The sequence below is a fragment of the Rousettus aegyptiacus genome, unplaced genomic scaffold (genome assembly GCF_014176215.1).
Source record: "Rousettus aegyptiacus isolate mRouAeg1 unplaced genomic scaffold, mRouAeg1.p scaffold_m13_p_2, whole genome shotgun sequence".
Lineage (NCBI taxonomy): Eukaryota > Metazoa > Chordata > Mammalia > Chiroptera > Pteropodidae > Rousettus > Rousettus aegyptiacus.
Genome location: NW_023416295.1, coordinates 139,830,463 through 139,850,268, shown reverse-complemented (window position 1 = coordinate 139,850,268; position 19,806 = coordinate 139,830,463). Strand labels below are relative to the sequence as shown.

At 36.2% G+C, this 19,806-nt stretch overlaps 1 protein-coding gene across 5 annotated transcripts in view; it reads left to right on the top strand.

Annotated features, from left to right (window-relative positions):
• Nucleotides 1–19,806, top strand: part of FGD4 (FYVE, RhoGEF and PH domain containing 4) — a 165,372-nt gene that overhangs the window by 127,924 nt on the left and 17,642 nt on the right. For all 5 annotated transcript variants that reach the window (XM_016131352.2, XM_016131354.2, XM_036236666.1 and 2 more), the window contains 5 exons: nucleotides 12,247–12,336; nucleotides 14,162–14,307; nucleotides 14,768–14,924; nucleotides 17,261–17,399; nucleotides 19,609–19,667. In XM_016131352.2, coding sequence (XP_015986838.2) covers nucleotides 12,247–12,336; nucleotides 14,162–14,307; nucleotides 14,768–14,924; nucleotides 17,261–17,399; nucleotides 19,609–19,667 — 591 coding nt within the window. The remainder of the gene's footprint in view (nucleotides 1–12,246; nucleotides 12,337–14,161; nucleotides 14,308–14,767; nucleotides 14,925–17,260; nucleotides 17,400–19,608; nucleotides 19,668–19,806) is intronic.

Sequence of the window (19,806 nt, the reverse complement as noted above, 5' to 3'; positions counted from 1 at the left end):
AATTTCTTCGTAATACACAATTTAGAGTCTCTTTGAAAGTGATCCTAGTTCAGCAATTCATTTATAGAAGTAAAAGCAGTCCCAGAAAGATGGTGTGATTTTTCTAGGGTCACCATAACAGCCTGGCTCCCCTGGGCCCTGACTACCAGGCCAGTGTCTGTCCCTGATGCAAGAAGTCACAAACATAATGCCTAAGTGTGAGAAATGTCAATGACTGTAACAGCCACAAGTAATATACTAGAGAGAGGTGAGACTTTGGCAAACCGGAAGTTCAAATTCTTTCTAATGAGGACAGTGTTTTGGTGAGCCACCTGAAAGGTGTTTCTGCCTGTGTGCTAACAGAGCTGATTTGCTGGTGAAATACAGTCATAATTTATTTGTGTCACAGTAGAAACTTTGATATAATTCCAATGATAAAACCATTGCATTTGTATTCTTCATTTATGTCTGTATAGTGCTTTAGAAATATTGATAAATATGGCTTTTATAAAGTACTTGGAATTTCTTGGATCAAAGGTGCAACATAAGCATCAACACCTGGACTAGACAGGTGTTTACATCTCTGAAGACAAGAAAAAAATTTCCATTGCTTGGTCTCTCTTATCAATTTTAAATAACAATCTATGGAGAAGAGTCGAGAATTGAAAGTTTAACAATTATAGGCAAATCCAGCTCCTAAATCTATGTTAACTGACATTAATGTAGGCAGAAATTAAAAGGGATTGATACTGAAATATTAGAGTAAAGAGTGATTGATTGATGTATTTAGAACTTTAAACTTTATAGTACATTTTCCACTGACCCTGAAAAGAATCCCAACTAGACAAAGAGCCACTGGTTTATTTATTTATTTACTTTTGAGGTTAGTAAATTAATTTTAAATGTTGACTTTCACAGGGAAAGTTTAAGGAAGTGGGTGGGAGAAAGTCATACTCGTAATGTCTAAAATATTAAAGCAACAGGACATTGCAAAGTGATTCTCTTAACATCTTGATATAGTGGTAAGTTTTAGTGTCTCCATTTGAACTGTGGTGAACAGAAGAGAAAATTAGAACAAGAAATTAGAGACATAAATCTGTCTTTTTACCTTCGGGATGATACCACCAGAAAGTATTTATAAAACAGTAAGAGTCGTTCTTATTAAAGGAAATATTTTAGTCAGTGATGATGCCTGTGGTTTCTCGGTACTACTTTTTTCCCCCTGTCATATGTTATGTATACATTTTCAGAGATAAGTCTTATTGGTTTGGGAGAGACTTAATAGAAGTTTCCTATTAAAGTAGTGAAACATAGACTAGTACAGCTGGCCTTTCTCCTAAATGGGAATTTAATTAGTGGATGGCACATGATATGTGTGGGGTAAAAATTTTTTTTTTCTTTGCAGAGCTGTTGATCCAAATACCACATGTCTCCCTTCTAAAAAGGATTATTAGGATTTAATTTCTCTGTGGTGACAATGTGTTCTTCTTTGCTGCTCTGATGTTTATTGCATTGCCTTTCCTGATTCCAAAGTGCAAATATAAATGTTAGTAGTGTTAAGATGGTAAATTTTATGTTATATACATTTTACCACAATCAAAAATAAAAAATTAATCTTAAAAAATAAAGTTAATATACAACTGAACCTAACAATTGGAACCAGGAAATCTCGATGTTGCTTCTGGCTTGTCCACTAAGTAGCAGTATGACCTTGAACAAGTCAATTACATCCTTTGTGCCTTTAGTTAAAGACTATGAACTGATTATGATCTTAATTAAGGCCCTCGTCAGTGATAATATAATAATTCTGTGCTGTTATATGTGGGCATATCCTTTGTTAGCATAGCCCTCTAGATTGTTAGCTGCTTCTTAAACTATCTAATGTGCTTAACTTCTGAGATGTAATGGAAATTTTGAGTTTCACTATGCAGATAACTGAAAAAAATTACTCCAATCTTTATATAACTTGATAAAGAAATTTACATCAAAATAGTCTTAAATAAATTTCATTTAAACCAGAATTAAATTTAATGGACATTTCCTAAATGCCCACCACGAGTGGGAGTATTAGATGTTTGGGACAGAGGTAAGAGTAAAATAGAATGACAGAGATGGTTCAGAAAAGTAGATACATATTAGAATATATCTCGAACAATCATTATTAGTAATTGAGGACTGTCTCAGCCTGTGTAACTGTTTCACTGGTTATCCGATGTATTTTGACCAAGAATCCCTTTTGATGGCGAATACCATTATTTTTACCAGGTAAAGATAAAGAACACCTACCTCATTGAAATTGTTGTCTCTGCCACACTTTCGCGATGCTACACTTTTCTAATGTTTAAACTTTTGGCAGCACTATTGATCTAAAACATAGCCAGAAACCTCAAATAAGCAAGTATATTTTTTTAAACCTCAGAACCAAAAGAAAATGAACACTTTGTGATACCTTATCACACCCACAAGGTATTATCACTATCTTTAAATTAAGGTTAATCTTGTATTACAGCAGATCACAAAAACTAAAATCTACTAAATGGGAGATGTTGTTTTAAGGGAACATAGATTCCAGGGAAGATGGAGACAAAGAAATATCTCCTTTGTGCAGGTGCAAACAAACATACTTACAGACACTGGGAGAGGAAAGGTTGTAATAATATATAATTTCTGTTTGGCATGACAAATTTGGGTTTTTATAAATATTATAAACTATATTAGGACACTTGGACAAATGGGTTGGTACATTTTAGAGTGAATTTCATTAAAAATGGTCCCCTTTTCTCAGATTTGTAGGTTTTAGTAGATAAGCTTTAGTAGAAATGCACTAATGTGGAATCTTGCATTCATAGATTCTGTCAGTTTTCACTAGTCTTTTAATATCCGGTGTATATATTAATGGGTTGTATTAGTAGATTTTTCTGAGATTTATTATTTTCCTCTATATTTCGTATAGCAAGCCAAATGTAAATGTGTGTAGAAGTGAGCTTTTTAAGACTAAAGTTTGACAAATCTGTTATTGGCAACATAAGCTCAGCGTAGCAGCGTATTAAAACTCTAATAATAGTTTTATCAAGTCAATAACAGAAACAGATTTTTCTATCAGAGTAGCTTTATTATATAAAGTTAAAATATCCACTGGGATAATTTATACCTAAAAAAATAAAATACCAAAATAGATTTAGTTATTTTCCTTAATATAAGTATATCCCCCCAAAAGTCTTTAATTTCTTGTCATTTTCTTCTTTCTCCACACCACCCAGGATAGTGTTGAAGTTTTACCATTGAATTAACTGTGTAGAAGCAAGTTCTCCCTTTTTTTATCCAAGCCCTTGGACCAAAACTCCTTTAAAATATAAATAGCTCTAAGATCTTTGGCTTTTACTTTCATATCAAAGACTTCTTCCTAAACCTATATCCATAACCATGCTGTGTGAACCGCATTGTACTCAGTTCATCGCTTACAGAAAAGGGAGAGTTTAGTTGATCTTGTCCGGCTTTGACTTTGTGACCAGAGGTATTCCAGTACCAGCCCAGATTCTAGACTACATGATGAGCTATTTCTCTCCTTTATTTTTTACTTCTTCTCTTGCTTCTTCTGTATTTTTTTAGGGGAGGGGGTAATCATTATTGAATGTGGTGGCAGATGGCATGTCTCTCAGTGAAATCAAAGGCATGTGGCGAGCTGTGTTCAGTAGTGCCAGGCCACCCTTTCAATATTGTCTGTCTTGGTCTCTGTGGTACAGGGAGATGCTTATGCCTCACCCCTAGGTGCTAAGATCCTTCCAGTGCGGCCTTGTTCTTGAAGAAATTGTTAGCTGTTCTTCTTTTAGAGGGAACAAAGTCAGGAACAATCTATGTCACCATGTTAATTATGTCACTCCCTAGAAACAGATCTCTTTTTAAGTTAATCTTTCATTTTACCAAAAATTAAAGAAATTATATAATAAAGTGGTGGATAGATGAAGAAGGAGGTATCCACAAAATAGGGACTTACAGGAACATTCTTTTAAAGAAAAAAGAAAAAAACTTCAACATTTATTTCTTAGTTATTTCTGTTTTTTAAATTACCATTTTATTTACTATATTATTATATAAGCCTTGAGGGCTTATAACTTTCGAACATATTCAAATAAAAATTAAGACCGTAATCATCTCCAAGGAAAAATAATGACAATCAAATCAGAAGTAAGTTGTGAATAGAAAACAAGTGCTATAATCCAAGTTCACTTACTTTTCCTCTTTTTCTGTCAATTTTCCCTAAGTTTAATTATAATTCTTTAAATTATTGATTAATTTTAAAAGCTATAATGTGTGATTATCAACTTTTTCTGGGAGTTAAAACAATGTTTACCTTAGTTATCCATTTCATATGATGGGCGAAAAGTTCTTTTTTTGGTAAAGCTTTAAATTTCTTTTGGTTCACTTCTTGAATCATAGGATAACTATTGAGGTCTTCTTAGATTTGAGGACAAATAATAAATTACTCCTTAGAGGTTTCCTCTCTTGCCAAACCAACTTTAATTCTAAGAAAGTGAAAGACAGCCCAACAAAGACGTTATCCAGCTTGACTTATCAGCCTTTGTCGTTGCTGTTATTATTATGAAAGCTGCAACCAAAGTCGTAGGCGTTTTAAAACAATATGTAGGATAATGGAAAAGTCACACCATTAACCACATGGTTAGTTCATAAAAATCTTGAACATAGCTTTTCTTTATTCACTTAAAAATGAGTGGTAAACTCAGAAACTTTTTTATTTTGTGGTGACTCCATTTAGTAAGTTGGAAAAGCATAAGAAAGAGAAATGAGAAAAAAAATGAACTTCTGAGAACCTGTACCTGAAAAAACCACCTACTTGTTCAGTTTGAAAATTCAGTGTGCCAGGTTCACTAGAGGTGCTGGAAACAAATGACCAAGTCAGTCCCTGCCTGCAAAGTTTCAGTCTACAGAGGAAAGAGAAACTTAAGTAAATAGCCGTGAGGTGATATGTAATATACTTCAGAAACGCTATGAGGAAACAACTGTGCCTGGAGGAGGGCTGGTTGAGGGGTGAGGTGATATGTAATATACTTCAGAAACACCATGAGGAAACAACTGTGCCTGGAGGAGGACTAGTTGAGGGGTAAGCTGCTGAGAAGCAGTTGAATTGGGCTTGAAGAAAGAGTAGAAGCTTGTTGGGTTGTCCAGAACAGATGAGAGTAAGGTAGGGAGCAGGAGTGCATCTAGGCAGAGGGAAAGTGTGAGAAATGAGTGGAAGTGAGAGGGTAGATGCCATATTTAGGGGTATTTTTTGGCCTCATAATAAGAGGCCGGAGGTCTAGAGAAATGAGTGTGGGTGTAGAAGGATAGGTATAAAAAGAAGATGTAAGCTAAGGACAAATTGCAATGGGTTTGACTGCAATTACAAATTGCAATGGAGACCTTTAAAAAGATTTTTAAAAGTCTTAATAAAAATTAATAATTCTCTTAGAAGATCATGGAAATGCAGCAAATCGTAAAAAATACAAAAATCACCCATAGTTTTACCACTCAGAAAGAGCTGCTTTGATATTTAACAGTCCAGCTTATTTTTCTTTTTAAAAATGTATTTGTTAGCATAATGTATGGTCATTCTGCATCCTGTTTTGTTGGATTAAATGTAGACATTCTCCTGTGTTATTTCAAACTTTCCGTAACCCTGATACTATCTGGCCTCGGAGGCACTTAATTAAGTGTGGAACATCTGTAGGTTTTAGAAGAATGAGTCAGATAAAAGGGAAAACAGATGGAGCCGGGTACATAGTAAATGACTGCAGTAGTCCAGGTGTGCAAGGACGAGGTCCTGGCTGCAGCAGAGGGTTTTAGGACCAGGAAGAGGGATTTCCGAGGATGCTGTGACTAGATGTAGAGAGTGAGTCATGTTCAACTCTTAGCTTAGATGAAGTGGCAGATGGTGTGCCATTTATTGAACTGCAAGGAAATAGAAGGAGCAACATATTCGGGGGCATAAAAGTTTATTGGATTTAGACAGACTGAATTTGTGAGAATTCTGGGATGTCCAGGTGAAGATGTCGAAAAGAAAAATGGGATTTTTCTGGAGACATTATGGTTTACTGATTAAAGATAAAGGCTTTAAATTTAAGAGAAGAGTACAAAGCCCATCTTGGTCACTTACCTGCTAGACGACTTTGGACATGGCACCCTAACATCACTTTCCAGGCCTCATTTTTCTAACATGTTAATGAAATGATTGAGATGGTAGACAGGAAAGAAGGTAATTGTGTTTGGAATGAGGGGAGGGAGTAGAGTTGTTAATTAGGTTAGTTTTGTACGGCTACGTTTATGACACCTACAAGATAACCATTTGGAGATGTTACTTCAGCAAATGGAAATGTGAATCTGGAGCTCTGGAAGGAGATAAGACTATAAGAGGATATACACGAGGGTATGACTAATACTGCTGAAATAAAATGCGTAGGAACAAATCAGTGGTTACAAAACAATCGCGGGGATTTAGAATATAGCACAGAGCAGTGGTCCCCAACCTTTTTGGCACCAGGTCTGGTGCTCCTATGAGAATCTAATGCCCGATGATCTGAAGTGGAGCCGGGGCGGTGATGCTAGACTGGGGAGCAGCCGCAAATACAGATGAAGCTTTGCTTGCTCACCTGCCACTCACCTCCTGCTGTGCGGCCTGGGGGTTGGGGACCCCTGGCATAGGGTATATAGTCAATGTTATTGTAATGGTAGTGTGGTGTGCCAGATGGGTGCTAGAGTAATTGGGGAGAATCATTTCATAAATTACATGAATGACTAACTATTGTACTATATACCTGAAACTAATATAGAAAAATAAAAATAAATAAAAATAAAATGTGTATGAACAGAAAGAAGGCCAAGGACTGAGCCCCAAAAGCACAAACATAATCAAAAGGGAAATACTGTGAATTCTTTGAGAGGAAAAAAAAGAAGAGAGAGCAGTGTTGTGAGAACCAGGGGCCTTGAGAGCAGGGAGGACATGAGAGTATTGGTAAGTTCCTGTGGACAGTTATCATTTAGAATATGGAACCAGGAGTTAACCTGGAGACCTAGGCATTTACTGAGACATTGCAGCTCACTAGCTAGTGAACCTGGGTAATCAAGTTAAATTGAGTGGATTTATAGTGTGTTTATACTATGTTCAAGACACTGCAGTGAGTATGAATTGGAAACTAACAGTTGAGAAGGAGGATCACGATAAATAAATGACTATTGCTTATGCTACCATAAAGTACACGGGAAAGGAGAACTCAAAGATAAAGCTAAGGTTCCCAAGCGTGGTTGAGAGGGTGAATTCCTGTCGTGAACACAAATGGAGAAGTCGGGCAGAGAGTGTGCAACTCGGTGAGGTAGAAGAGACCACAGTGCGGAGATGACTTGGAGGCTTGGTGCTGGACATGTCGATTTGGGAAGTGCCTGTAGAGGCCAATGAGATGTCCTAAATTAGGGATGAGGCTTGGAGCTTGAGCACAGTAGAGAAGGTTAGCTCTTGTGGTAACTTGTGACTATGACACTGAGGGCCCAGGTCAAAGATAATGGGATTAGCCAGCAGTCTCTCTGGCATTGCTGCATGGCCTGGAACTCAAGAAAGAGAAGAACCAAACTTATAATGGGAGTGAGCTGGGATCAGCAAGTGAGCATGCCAAGAGAATGAGGGAATAACGGAGTCATGGGTTCGACAATGTTGCCACGAACCAGAAGCTTTGGGAAAGTCCGGTGCCTGGAGGTCACGATACACATATAGATCCAGTTTAGTGTGGGTGTGAGAGAAATGGAAAGGTCAGATCTTGAAAACACAGCAGTTGTATGTGGCTTACAAAAACAAAAAGAAATCGATACACCATAGCCTGGTAGTCAGGAAGACAGGCACAAGAGCCAGACTCTCTAGGTTTGAATCTCAGCCCAGCCACACTAGCTGTGTGACCTTGAGCAGGTCTCTTCAATGTCTCTGTACCCAGTTTCCTCATCTGTAAAATACCTACCTTATAACATTGTTACAAGGCATAAATCATTTAATAGTTGTAAAAGACTTGGAACAGTGCCTTGAAACATAGTATGAGCTGTGCATTTGTTAAATAAACATAAAATAAAATCCTATTTCTTCATTTATAAGTCAAGACAAATAGATTTATGACCTGAGATGTCCCTTAATAGGTCCAAAATTCAATATATCCCACCTGATGAATATTCTAGAACCTTCTATCATTTCCATTATAAACTGAGCTGTGCTCTCTTGTGCGATGCTCAAAGGTAAGTTTGCATGACTCTTTTTAATGTAGGTGTCCTGTATTTTGTTTGTCTCTTGCTTAAAAACCATAGGCTTTTACCACACAAAGTACTTATTTTTATATATAAGATTTTAACTCCAGGGAATTATCATCAGAAATATTTATAAATGATCTGATTTCTTTGATATTCTGCCTAGACTTGGGGTAGGTGAATTCAGTTATTGATTGTATTTATTCAGTTCTTCTTGATTTCTGATTTTTAATTTCTGTAAAACCCAAAGGACAGGTTAGTCTAATGTATAGTAAACTGAGTAGAAGAACAAAGATTTCTCTTTGCTACCACTTACTTCTTGTCTGACCTTGTGCACATAATCAGATTGTCCTTGTCAGTGCAAGCTCTCTTTCGCCCTCCTCCCCAACTTATCGCAAAAGAATATAATTAAAAGCTTCAGATTAAAAACTCTCCCTCAACTGCCCTCCTGTTTTGAATTGAGTAAATAGTGTAGAGGACATAAGATTGAGAAAATATTGGTGCTCGGTCAAGAGAAGGCTTGGACTTTGCTCCCAAGGCTCCCTGAAGGATCATGCCTGTGACACTCTATTATAAAGCACTAGGAAAGGAATAATGTTTGTGTGTTATAGTGAGTATTCTTTTTTTCTTGTAATGTACACCTGGCAATAAATTTCTCACTAATTACAAATCTCCAAGACCGTGTGGCCTTACTTATAGCCTTATTACATGATCTTAATCAAACACAAAATTTGTTTTATTCCCTTACCTTCTCATTTTCTTGCTACCCAAATCCAGAGGAAGTTTTCTCAGTAAAAGGTTATAACAACAAGAACTTTGTTTTTACAGATCTGGATTTAAAGCCTGGCTCAGTCACTTACTAGCTGTATGACAGCTAGGTTACCCAGCTAGGGCAGGTTACCCAGCCTCACAAAAACACAGCCACTTGCTTCATGAGAATATATTAGGTAATTCATGTGAAGCACTTAGAGTAGTGCCTAAGACACAGTAAGAAGTCAATAAATGGGGTTTATCACTGTCTTTCACTTACGATAGCTTCACTCAGTTTCCCTGCTCCGTAGTATAATGAGAAAAGGTACTGGAATGTAGGTGTCTAACTCAAGTTAGTGATTTTAAGGAGCTTTTGAGATGCTATGCCAATTATGTGACATTCAACTATCGCTGTGATCTAATTTTAAATTATCACCTAGAGCCATATTAAATACTTTGATGTCTGGAAATACATTAAAAATGCCAATCAATATTTTGATGCATCTCATGAATTACAGTACAAAATCAAATGTTTATTCACTAAGTTGACTGATCTTGTTATAAAAGAATGGACTTCAGGGAGCGCTGAGATACATGTACTTACACAAAGCCACATCTTTCTCCATGGAGCAGTCATTCTGGTCCCATAAAATCTCAATAATTTATATACATATTGTTTTTAATATAACGTCTCATAAATTATGGGAAAGGCTTACGAACTTTTAGTAATTTCGATTCAGTGCTTTTAGAAAAAAATTCTTCCTGTTTAAAACAAAATTACATGAGAACATGTACCGAAGAGTTATAAAGCATAATTGAAGTTATAAAGCATAATGCCAGTGTCTGATTCATTTTAAAGTAATTGAAGATTTTGCCCTTAAAGCATCTTTCAGGAAACTGTAATTGTTCATTAGCGTTTACAGAATTCTTTCCAAAATATCTATTCTCCCACTTGGTGGTTTTGAGGCATGTGGCAGGGCATGTGGCACCAAGATTTTGCAGAATGATTCACTGGCTCCTCACAAGCCTTTTCTGCCTATCCAGTTAATAGACTCTGTGAGATGCAGTGTGGGGGGTGGGGGGGAGGGGGCAGTTTGTCTCAGCTCCTGCCATGAAAGCGTCATGTCAAAAGGTCTGAAAAGAGCTGCAGGAGCTGGTGACATCTGCAAATAAGGAGACAGAACTGGCACTGCAGCACAGTCATGGGCCAGTGACAAATAAGCAGGGTGAACCTAACTAACCCCAGTGGGAATGGAACAGATCTCTACGAAAGGTCTCCTGGGGATGTGAAAGGGCACAGTAACAACCTAGGAAGTACGTTAGGCAGAGAAGAGTAAGAGAAGCAGAGAAGAGTAAATTGGATAATCTATTATTGCAAGAGTGTATCTTACTTTTTTGATTCTGGTACTTTAGGTATACTCTTAACATATTTTTGTTTGAGGCAGAAATACTGAGAAGCAGCTTCAATATACAAGCATGTATTTGCAAGTGAAAAAAATCCTTTTATGGAGGGATACCAAAAGTAAGATGCTTTTTAAATACCACATTTATCATTATTCTGAAAAGTCAAGCCTGTTTATTAGCTTCCAATAGAAGCAAATAGGATTATTTATCAAATCAATATTGTGTAACAGTTTTGGTTTTCCAAAGAATCACAAGAATAAATGATTTCTGAGTAAAGTGCTAAATATAAAGTAGTGGTTATATACTATTGAGTGGCAAATAGTACAAAACAGTGTGCAACTTTACCTATTTAACTATTTAAAAAATATCAGGCTGAAGCTTCAGTGCATCAGCAATTTTAAAACTACTTTGCTATTTAAGCATAAGTCTGATAGAGTAGTGAGAGCCTTGTGCATGCGGAGGGATCATATATTTCTCTCTAAATGTACTCATAGATTAGTTTCAGTAACTAAACTAATTTTTAGTAATTAAAGTAATTTTTTTTAAAGTTGGAAGCTATCATACTATTACATCAAAATGACAATTTTTTATCCCTGATATTTATTACTAAAATGCTGAAGAGTATTTTAAGTAGAATTTTTGTTGGAAAAATAATGTGTAAATTAAAATTCATAGTAGGTAGGAGCCACATTCCATTTCAAAGTGGATAGTTGGTATTTTGCTAGTCCGTTCACTTGTAGGCATTTAATACAGCTTTATTTTTTTATTGCAAAAGAGGATTAGAGTGAGAGCCAACTACTTACTGAGTAGTTAAAATCACATACCACAGATTATAATTTGATTCAGTTACTTTCTAACCGTGATCTTGGCCTCTTCGTTCTGTTGTGTATATGTGCTGCATGTAAGATAAAAATTATAATGATACCTGTTTTATAGAGTTGTTGTAAAGGTTAGTCAATTTATGTAAAATACTTGTAACAGCGTCTGGCACATAATGAGCAATCAGTGAATAGATGTTAGTTGGTGATATTATTGTTGTGATAAACCTAGAACAAGACTTCATGAGTCAGTGATTTTCTGACCTCAACCACAAAATCCCTAGTAACTTTTCACAAACCTATATGTGAGTGATTAAACTGTGTCAGCAAGCTTACTTTTGCTTATCTTTGTGTTGGCTTTAGCAAGGTCAGGGACCTAATCTTAGAAGACCATCTGTGTGAAAGGAATATAGCTTTTGCTAATAACTGCTGGCATCCCCTTGGATTTTGCACAAAATGACCAGGATACCCACAATTTGCCATGTTCAGCTAAAGTATGATCTGCAGTCAGCAAAAGATTGTTTCTTATAAGCATCCTGTCTGTGATCCATAGGATGTGGAAGACCTCAGGGGTGACTTCATTGTGTAGCAATAATAGACAGTGTGACCTGTTGGTTAATGAATTCTCTCTGACTCATAAAAGATAGCCATGTCACACATTCTGCTAGATTGTTTTAAGGATATTTGTCAGAACTAGTGCAAATCAAAAAGATACATCACTGCTATTAGAACGAAACTGGGAGCTTGAAAAGAATAATTACTACTACTAATAATAACATGGATGTATCTCAGATGTATTTTGATAAGTGAAAGAAGCAAGACTCAAAAGGCACATACTAAATAATTCCATTTACAATTTTGTTCATTTCTGGTTAGATATTCCTTGATGGCCGTAAGGAATTGGGTACCTGAGAAGCTTTAGAAAACTGTTTTTATCAAACAATTTGATAAGATGTTTATTACTTGGGAAATATTATCCAAGCTTTATTTTCTAATATGTGAATATCAATTCTATTTTTAGGAGACAGATGAGCAAAAACTTCACAAAATAGCCAATGAACTTTTGCTTACAGAAAGAGCTTATGTCAACCGACTTGACCTCTTAGATCAGGTAATATTTTCCCTTTCAAATTGTTTTATTTTTTCGTACTGTATATTTTAATTTAGTAATTAAACTTAGTAATTTAGTTTTAGTATAAGTGCTGCTGAAGTGAACATATTAGTAATTTAGTTTTAGAAACTACAAGAAAGGCCTGACCATTCTTGGCCAGTGAAAGGAAATTTCTAACATTGTCAGCTTTGTCAGTATAAGTGAATGCACTGGGTATAAAGGTTTTATACTTCATGAAGAACAAATTGAAGGACTCTCTGTACATGTCACAAGAGCCTTTATCTTTATTTTCAACCCTAACCACTAATCTGTTTCTTGACCATTTATTGCGATTCCAGGAGCCATGTCATCATTGTACTTTAAAATAAGAGACTGATGCTTCTAATACTAACGTGAACACATCACTGATCCTGTTCAGCTCGTTTGCACTTCAGCCCTATGTGAAGGATCAGAATTACTGCACTCATAGGGCCAGAAGGAATTTTTAGAGTTCACTAGTTCAGCCTTGTATGAAACGTTTAATATGTTGCCTAGTGTAAAGTTGCACAGTCAGTATTTGTTGAATACATGAATCTACTTTATCACATCTTTTTCTTACATCATCATAGAGCCTCGAGTATTATTTCAAATGTACATTTGCAAGGAAAGCTTTAATATGCATCATAAGAATACCCTTGAACACTAAGGCTTCTTAATCCTGTTTCAGTGATAAAAGAACTAGATAATTGGTAGGTTGCTAATTTAGACTGCTCTTATTAGAAGAGAAAGTTGCCCACCAATTTATTTTGAGTTTGTGCTTTTGAAACAACTTTTCTCCTCATGGGGATCACAGATCTGCAGCTTTTAGATATTCCTGTAGTGGAAATGTGTCTTCCTCTTGATGAATTGTGGTCCCTCTAGCCCTTTATTTTCCCCAGCCGTATTAGCTTGTTCAGCTATTGTTGCTTGCCTTTTAGGATTTTAGAGTCTAAATTAGTACAATATCTTATCTATTGAAGTCCCTAAGGACATAATTTTGTGTTCTTTTTGCCTCCCAAGAAAATGCAATGGAGGTAAATTTAGAAAATTAACAACCACCTGGACATTATGAAGGAGCAGGTCTCCTTCTGCCTGCACTCAACAGAATGGCCAGAGGTATAGTAGCCCCAGTGGAGTAGAGCCAAGACAGAAATGTTTTTTATTGTCTTCAAGATACCTCTTATTATGTATAGGAGATCTTTTTATCCTCATATGAGTGTTTTAAGTTACACGTTATTATTTTTTATTAAAAGACAAGAAAACATTTGAGAACTGAAATAGTCTTTTGTTCATCCATTGACCAAATATTTATTAAGCACTTTTTCTACTGTGAAGACTAAATTATGATGTCCTCCTTCCTCAAGGAGAGTACAGTTTTAATAGGGGAAATAAAATTTATGCCAACAAATGACAATGAAGGCAATATGTAGTAAGTGCCAAAGAAATCATTCAAAACATAAACAGGAGTGGAAAATACCACAATTATTATGTGTATATAAAGTTTTTTATATCTCCAGAAAGGGTAAACCCTGTTAACCTCAACTGGAAGTTCTCTGGCATAGAAAAGGTTAACATCTCACAGAAAGAGACATATCCTAGGTTAGAGTCAAGGTTTCCTAATTCTGATTCCCTGTTCTTCTTACTCAAAGCATGTACTCACTCCTACATTTCAAAAATGACTTATTTCTCGAACCACGAATTTTTCCGTTTATTCAACAAGTTATTAAGAGCCTAGTATGTGCCCAGCATAGTGCTAGGTGGTTAACCAATACATTCAATGTAATGTTTGCTTTGTTTTCTTATTCAGGTATTTTATTGCAAACTATTGGAAGAAGCAAATCGAGGGTCATTTCCAGCAGAGATGGTGAATAAAATCTTTTCTAATATTTCATCAATAAACGCCTTCCATAGTAAATTCCTATTGCCAGAACTGGAGAAACGAATGCAAGAATGGTAAGAGGAGTAGAGAGCAAACGATATGTCTTAAGGTGGTTATATTAGGCGCTGTGTTATTCAGCTTTTAAATTGAAATACTAATGCTGCACAGAGCTGTAGCCAAACATTTGTGCTAAATTTTTATGTTAAAGACCGCTAATGGAAGTTGTTGGTACATTTTCAGCTTTAGTTCAAAAGGGATGCATCTCTGCTCTCTCGTCTTTTGACTGGTGGAGATAAGATATTAGGGGTTATCTGGAGCTTCAAGAATCCCATAGCATCTCTTCTTACTGTGTCATTCCTAAACTTCTTTAATTCCTGAACTTCTCTACTTTCCTTTATTCTCTACCATTCCCACAGCAAAGTGGATCTGATAAAGTACGGGGTGTATGTAAAGAAGTGATTATGTCATTTGAAGTCCTGTTAATTCGCTCATTCTATAAGAAATCTTAATGACTTGTTTCTATATTTTGTGCAGGGAAACTACCCCTAGAATTGGTGACATCCTTCAGAAATTGGCACCATTCCTTAAGATGTATGGAGAATACGTGAAGGGATTTGATAATGCAATGGAATTGGTTAAAAACATGACAGAGCGTATTCCCCAGTTCAAATCAGTAGTGGAAGAAATTCAGGTAATAGGACTCTTGTCCAAGGCTATAAATTATTTTTTTTTTGGTAAAAATCATACGGTCTTATAGATCTAAAATTTAGATGAGAAATCTGAGACATCTATCCAAATTCCATTTTATTCTGAATTATGCAAAAATCTTCTCTGCAAAGTTAAAATATTTATTGAGCATATGCCATGTGCTGAGCAATAAATTTTCCATTTGCTTTTGAGACCAGGAGAGTTTGGTTTTAGCAGGCTCCACATAAGTTCACAAAGGGAATTCCCATTTAGTTCTGTGCCCCTTGCTTTCTTTCAGAGGTTGAGATGTTGGAATGACTATAAATGAATAAAACGAATGATTGCCTATAAACCCTGACACTTGCAAAGATAATTATTCTGGCTTTGTTTGTTTGTTTGTCACTTTATATCCTGATTTTGAAAAAACATTTTCTCACACCCGGGTAGTACATTTTCATACCATAGTAATTTCTGTTTGATTCTCTAGTCAAAATTGTTAATAACTGTTCCTTGTTAAAGGTAAAATATTACAAAGGAATTTTTTAGATCACATAAGATTCTTGGTATGGGGATACCATTGCTCCTTGACTTCTGCCTTTTGTGTTTCCTCATGCTCTATATTTGCCTTTGAGATAATATATTCAAGGTGCTTACCATGGAGATTGTTGCATATTTCGCTGCATGATGGTGATGGTGGTCATTATTGTTTTATCAAATCCTAAAATTCTATCTTTGCAGTGTGTATGTTCTCCACATCATGAGGAAATGATAGGGTTGTGAAAGGAGTGGTGGATTGAGAATCGACTAACCTAGTTTAGAATTCTAGTCTGCCACTTACAGTAATTGACCTTAGAAAACTATCCTAACTTCTCTGAGCCATAGTTTCTTCACGTACAAACTTTGGGATCAGTTAACATATACTGTATATCAGTATATACATACATACGTACACAGACACAATAGGTTTGTTAGAGCAAATCAAATGCGATAGCTAAACTTGTAACAGTTTATTTCTTTAATAAACTGTAAATAACTTTAAGAAAAGCCATTAACCCTTGACTTCCAGGCTAATTTCAGGCCACTTTTATTTTTCCTGGCCTACAATAATAACTTCCAAACTAGTTTCCTCACATCTTCCTTAAGCCGTATTGTAGTAGGTTTTAATAGATCTCGGATCTAACAATAATCACTCCTCTGCATGAAAACCTTCATTAAGTGAAACAAGTCTAAACCCAGCTAGACATTCTTACTCCAGATTACCATTTCTTCCTCATCCCCTGTTTCCCTATAAATATACTAGCCACCAACAAAATTCAGTTGTTCCCTTTTACTGAATATGTTTCACGTCCCACTGTCCTGGACCTGTTCTCCAATGGCCCTCTGTCTACCCTTGCCTCCTAGTCTTCCTCACTTCTCTTCCCACCAAAGCCTGCCATTATCCAAGTTCATATTAAATTCCCCTTTCTCTGTGAGGCTTTTAGTTTTTTTGTTTGCTTTAAATAGAAATATCATGTCTTAATACAACTTTCGTATCCTGCAGCGCCTTGATCATGGTAGGAGTTCAATAAATATTTTAAAGAGTTTCATGCTTTGTTTCATGTGAAAAGAACACATTTTTTTAAAGTAATCTTTTCCCTCTCATGTTAACAAGTTATTGAAAGTAAGTATTATAGACTCAATATTTTTTTTCCTAAGAAAAGGAGCTCTCCTTATAGAGTTAGGTTTCTGATGAAAAAGAATGCCATGACCTAATGCAAAATTAAAATTTTCTGACAGATAATGAAATGCTCAGATCTTGTCATTCTTCTTTGTAGAGTCTTTTTTAAGTTCAAAGGAAATGACATTTATGGTAGCCTTATTATGAAATAGTTTCTGCTGAGTACAAAGTCATTTAATACAGTTGTGTTTAGTGAAGCTCATTAATTAGATGTTTCTTTTGAAAATCTCTGAGTATGATTTAATAATGCGACCTCACAAACTCTTGTAGTGACTAATTGAAAAGATTGCCAGCAATCGAATTTCTTGCTTAAAATTCTGCTTGATTTTTCTTTCTGTTCTTATACTGGATCGGTGGTCCTCAAACTTTAATGGAAGAATCTGGGGTGTTTTAAAATACATATGCCCAGACACTTGCCTCCAAGATTGTAGCTTCATAGATTGGAATGGGGTTCAAAATTTCTATTTTTAATAGCACTCCAGACACATCTAATGTAGGTGATACTCAGACCACACTTTGTAGGGAGCTGCTGAGCTGGATAAAAGTTTTGTATTACAGCGAGTTTTTAGTTCTTAGGCTAACCTAATTTTTATATCTTTCTTTACAAACCTTTCTTATTACAGAAACAGAAGATCTGTGGGAGCTTGACTTTGCAGCATCACATGCTAGAACCTGTTCAGCGGATTCCCCGATATGAGATGCTCCTTAAGGACTACCTAAGGAAACTGCCCCCTGATTCTCCAGACTGGAATGATGCAAAAAGTAAATGCTTCCCCCGCTCTTTTTCATTATGGGATAATTCAGTGGACAAGCAGCCTTGTGGTTCCAAAGTGAGATAAGTCTTAGAGCTACTTTAGTAAAACGTTGGTACCAGAAAATAACCTCACTGGAAATTGTTATCAACATCTCAGTTAAGCAAGCACTTTTGAGCTCAAATCATAGGTTTAGAGCAATGCAAATTACATTTCTCTTGTTGGTTTCATGTTAATCATTAATTCTGAAATATAAAACCGTAGTCTTAGAGATATCTGGAATAGGAATACACAATTACCTTCTCACAGGAAGAATACAATGATTCAAAATCACTAGTGCTGCTGGTTAATTAGATAGGTTGATGCACACAAAGAAAGTTAAGATGGCACTTACTGTGTAAAAATAACCTAAGCAAAGTTGGCTCTATCTGCTCAGAAAAGAAAATGGTGCTATTTAGTGTCGGTTACCATTTTCCCTGAGAAAACTTAATTTCTTTTCTGTTGTCTTTTATTTTTTCTTTTGATTGGAATGAAAGCCTTTTTCTTTTTAAGGCTCAAGAGTATCAATAATTTCACTTATGTACTTTTAAAAAGCTAATTAGCTGTGAAGGGAAGAATGAAAGTGAAGGAAAAAATGGGTTAGTATTCAACAAGTACTAACGATACTTAAAGCATCGCTAGTTGTCCTAATAATTTTTTGTCTTCCACTGTAAGTGAAACTCGATACGAGATGAGGAGCAGAAGACAGAATCTTTGCTCTTGGAGCCTGAGTCTTTTTTTGAGCACAGGCTCTGCTTTGATTCCGCACCACCCAAGTGAGTCAGTGACCACAGAAACTTTTCTTCCGCCCCGCCCGCCCTTCTCCATTTCCAGTTTAGAGCTTTCCCGACTTGCCTCCTTCCACTTTCCACTCATCCAGCCTGAGTGCTGGGTTTGGCAGGGCTCGTAGTTGGGTTAGAGATAGGACTCATCATTGCGACTCCTCAAACTGGTGTCCTGGGCAGCAGCCCCAGCCCGTCTGGTTTTGTCTCCGTCTACCATGTATCCTGTATGGAATGCACAGAATTGCCCAAATCAGGATAGTACAATAAAAATTCAGTGTGTTCCACACTCAAAGTCTTTGATTCTCTCTAAAGTGCCAATGTCAAAAGTGACAAAGTTGGCAGCGTGGTAGCATATATTATTACTCTTTTTTGTTTTCCCATTGCTACTTACACTAAAATTCTAAGAAAATCACAGAAGTGCTTTTAGAGACCTACAAGTAGAGGAGAAGGCAACCAAAGTGCATTTTGTTTAGCAGTGGAACAAAGAAGACAGAAATGTCGGTCCGGTCCAGGGGTGATAAAGTTGTTGTGATAACAGAATTAAGCCGACGGGTATTCACAAGATAGAAAAGAAAGGAAGAGAGCAGGACACGGTTTCGGATTGAGAGCGTGCCCTGGAGTTGAGCCAGCAGGAGGCCTCAGCTCCCACAGCTCTGCACCAGCAGTCCCAGGGCTCCTGCCTTGCCCACGCCCAAGAGTTCCCATTGCCATCTCTTGCTACCCCCTGCCCCCGCAACAAAACCCTCCATCAACATTGGCACCAGAAGATTCTCTTTCATCCCACTGAGGTTAGAACTGTGAGTATGTTTTCTCAAAGAAAGTTGGTTCAGCTTGGTGGTTAATTTGCTCATAAAACCAATGAAATACTACTGCTGAAATGTAGAAATTTGAGTAAGAAGACTTAGGTTCAGATGTGGCCCTTTTGTGTGACCTTAGCCAAGTCATATCACTCTCCATTTCTTTCAGCTGCCAGATAGAACTAATATACTTTCCATTCAAGGTTTTATAAGAATGAATTGACATAATAGATATGAAAGCATCTGGCAAAGTGGCCTTGTACCACGCTGGTATACCTGGTATTTGTTGATTTTGAAGGTCCATTATGGATTAAATATACATATAAGCCTCATCATTATATATGACTTTTTGTGAGGAAATATCCTTTATCCTTCAAGTCCCAAGTAATCTGCTTAAAAGTGAACTTTTGAAAGTATCTAGTTTGTGAATGAAAATTATCCCTGCTTTTATTATGTATCTTTGATCTCAGATTTTTTCTTTTTTTTTCTTTTTCTAGATTTCTTCTTATTGTAGTGTGTAGTGTATGTTACTCAGTTATCTAGTAGTATATAGTAAGAACAATGTATATTTATTTTCTTTTCCTTTTTCCCCATTTAGAATCACTTGAAATTATATCTACAGCAGCAAGCCATTCTAATAGTGCAATAAGAAAAATGGTAAGTGGCTTTCATAGGAGACAGGAGTCTTCTAGTTAGATAATTATTGATAATGTAGCCTAATTTTATCTACAGATTTCCATCCAAATGAATTGATACAGTAAACAGAAAAGATTGTTTATAAAATTTTAGTGTTATC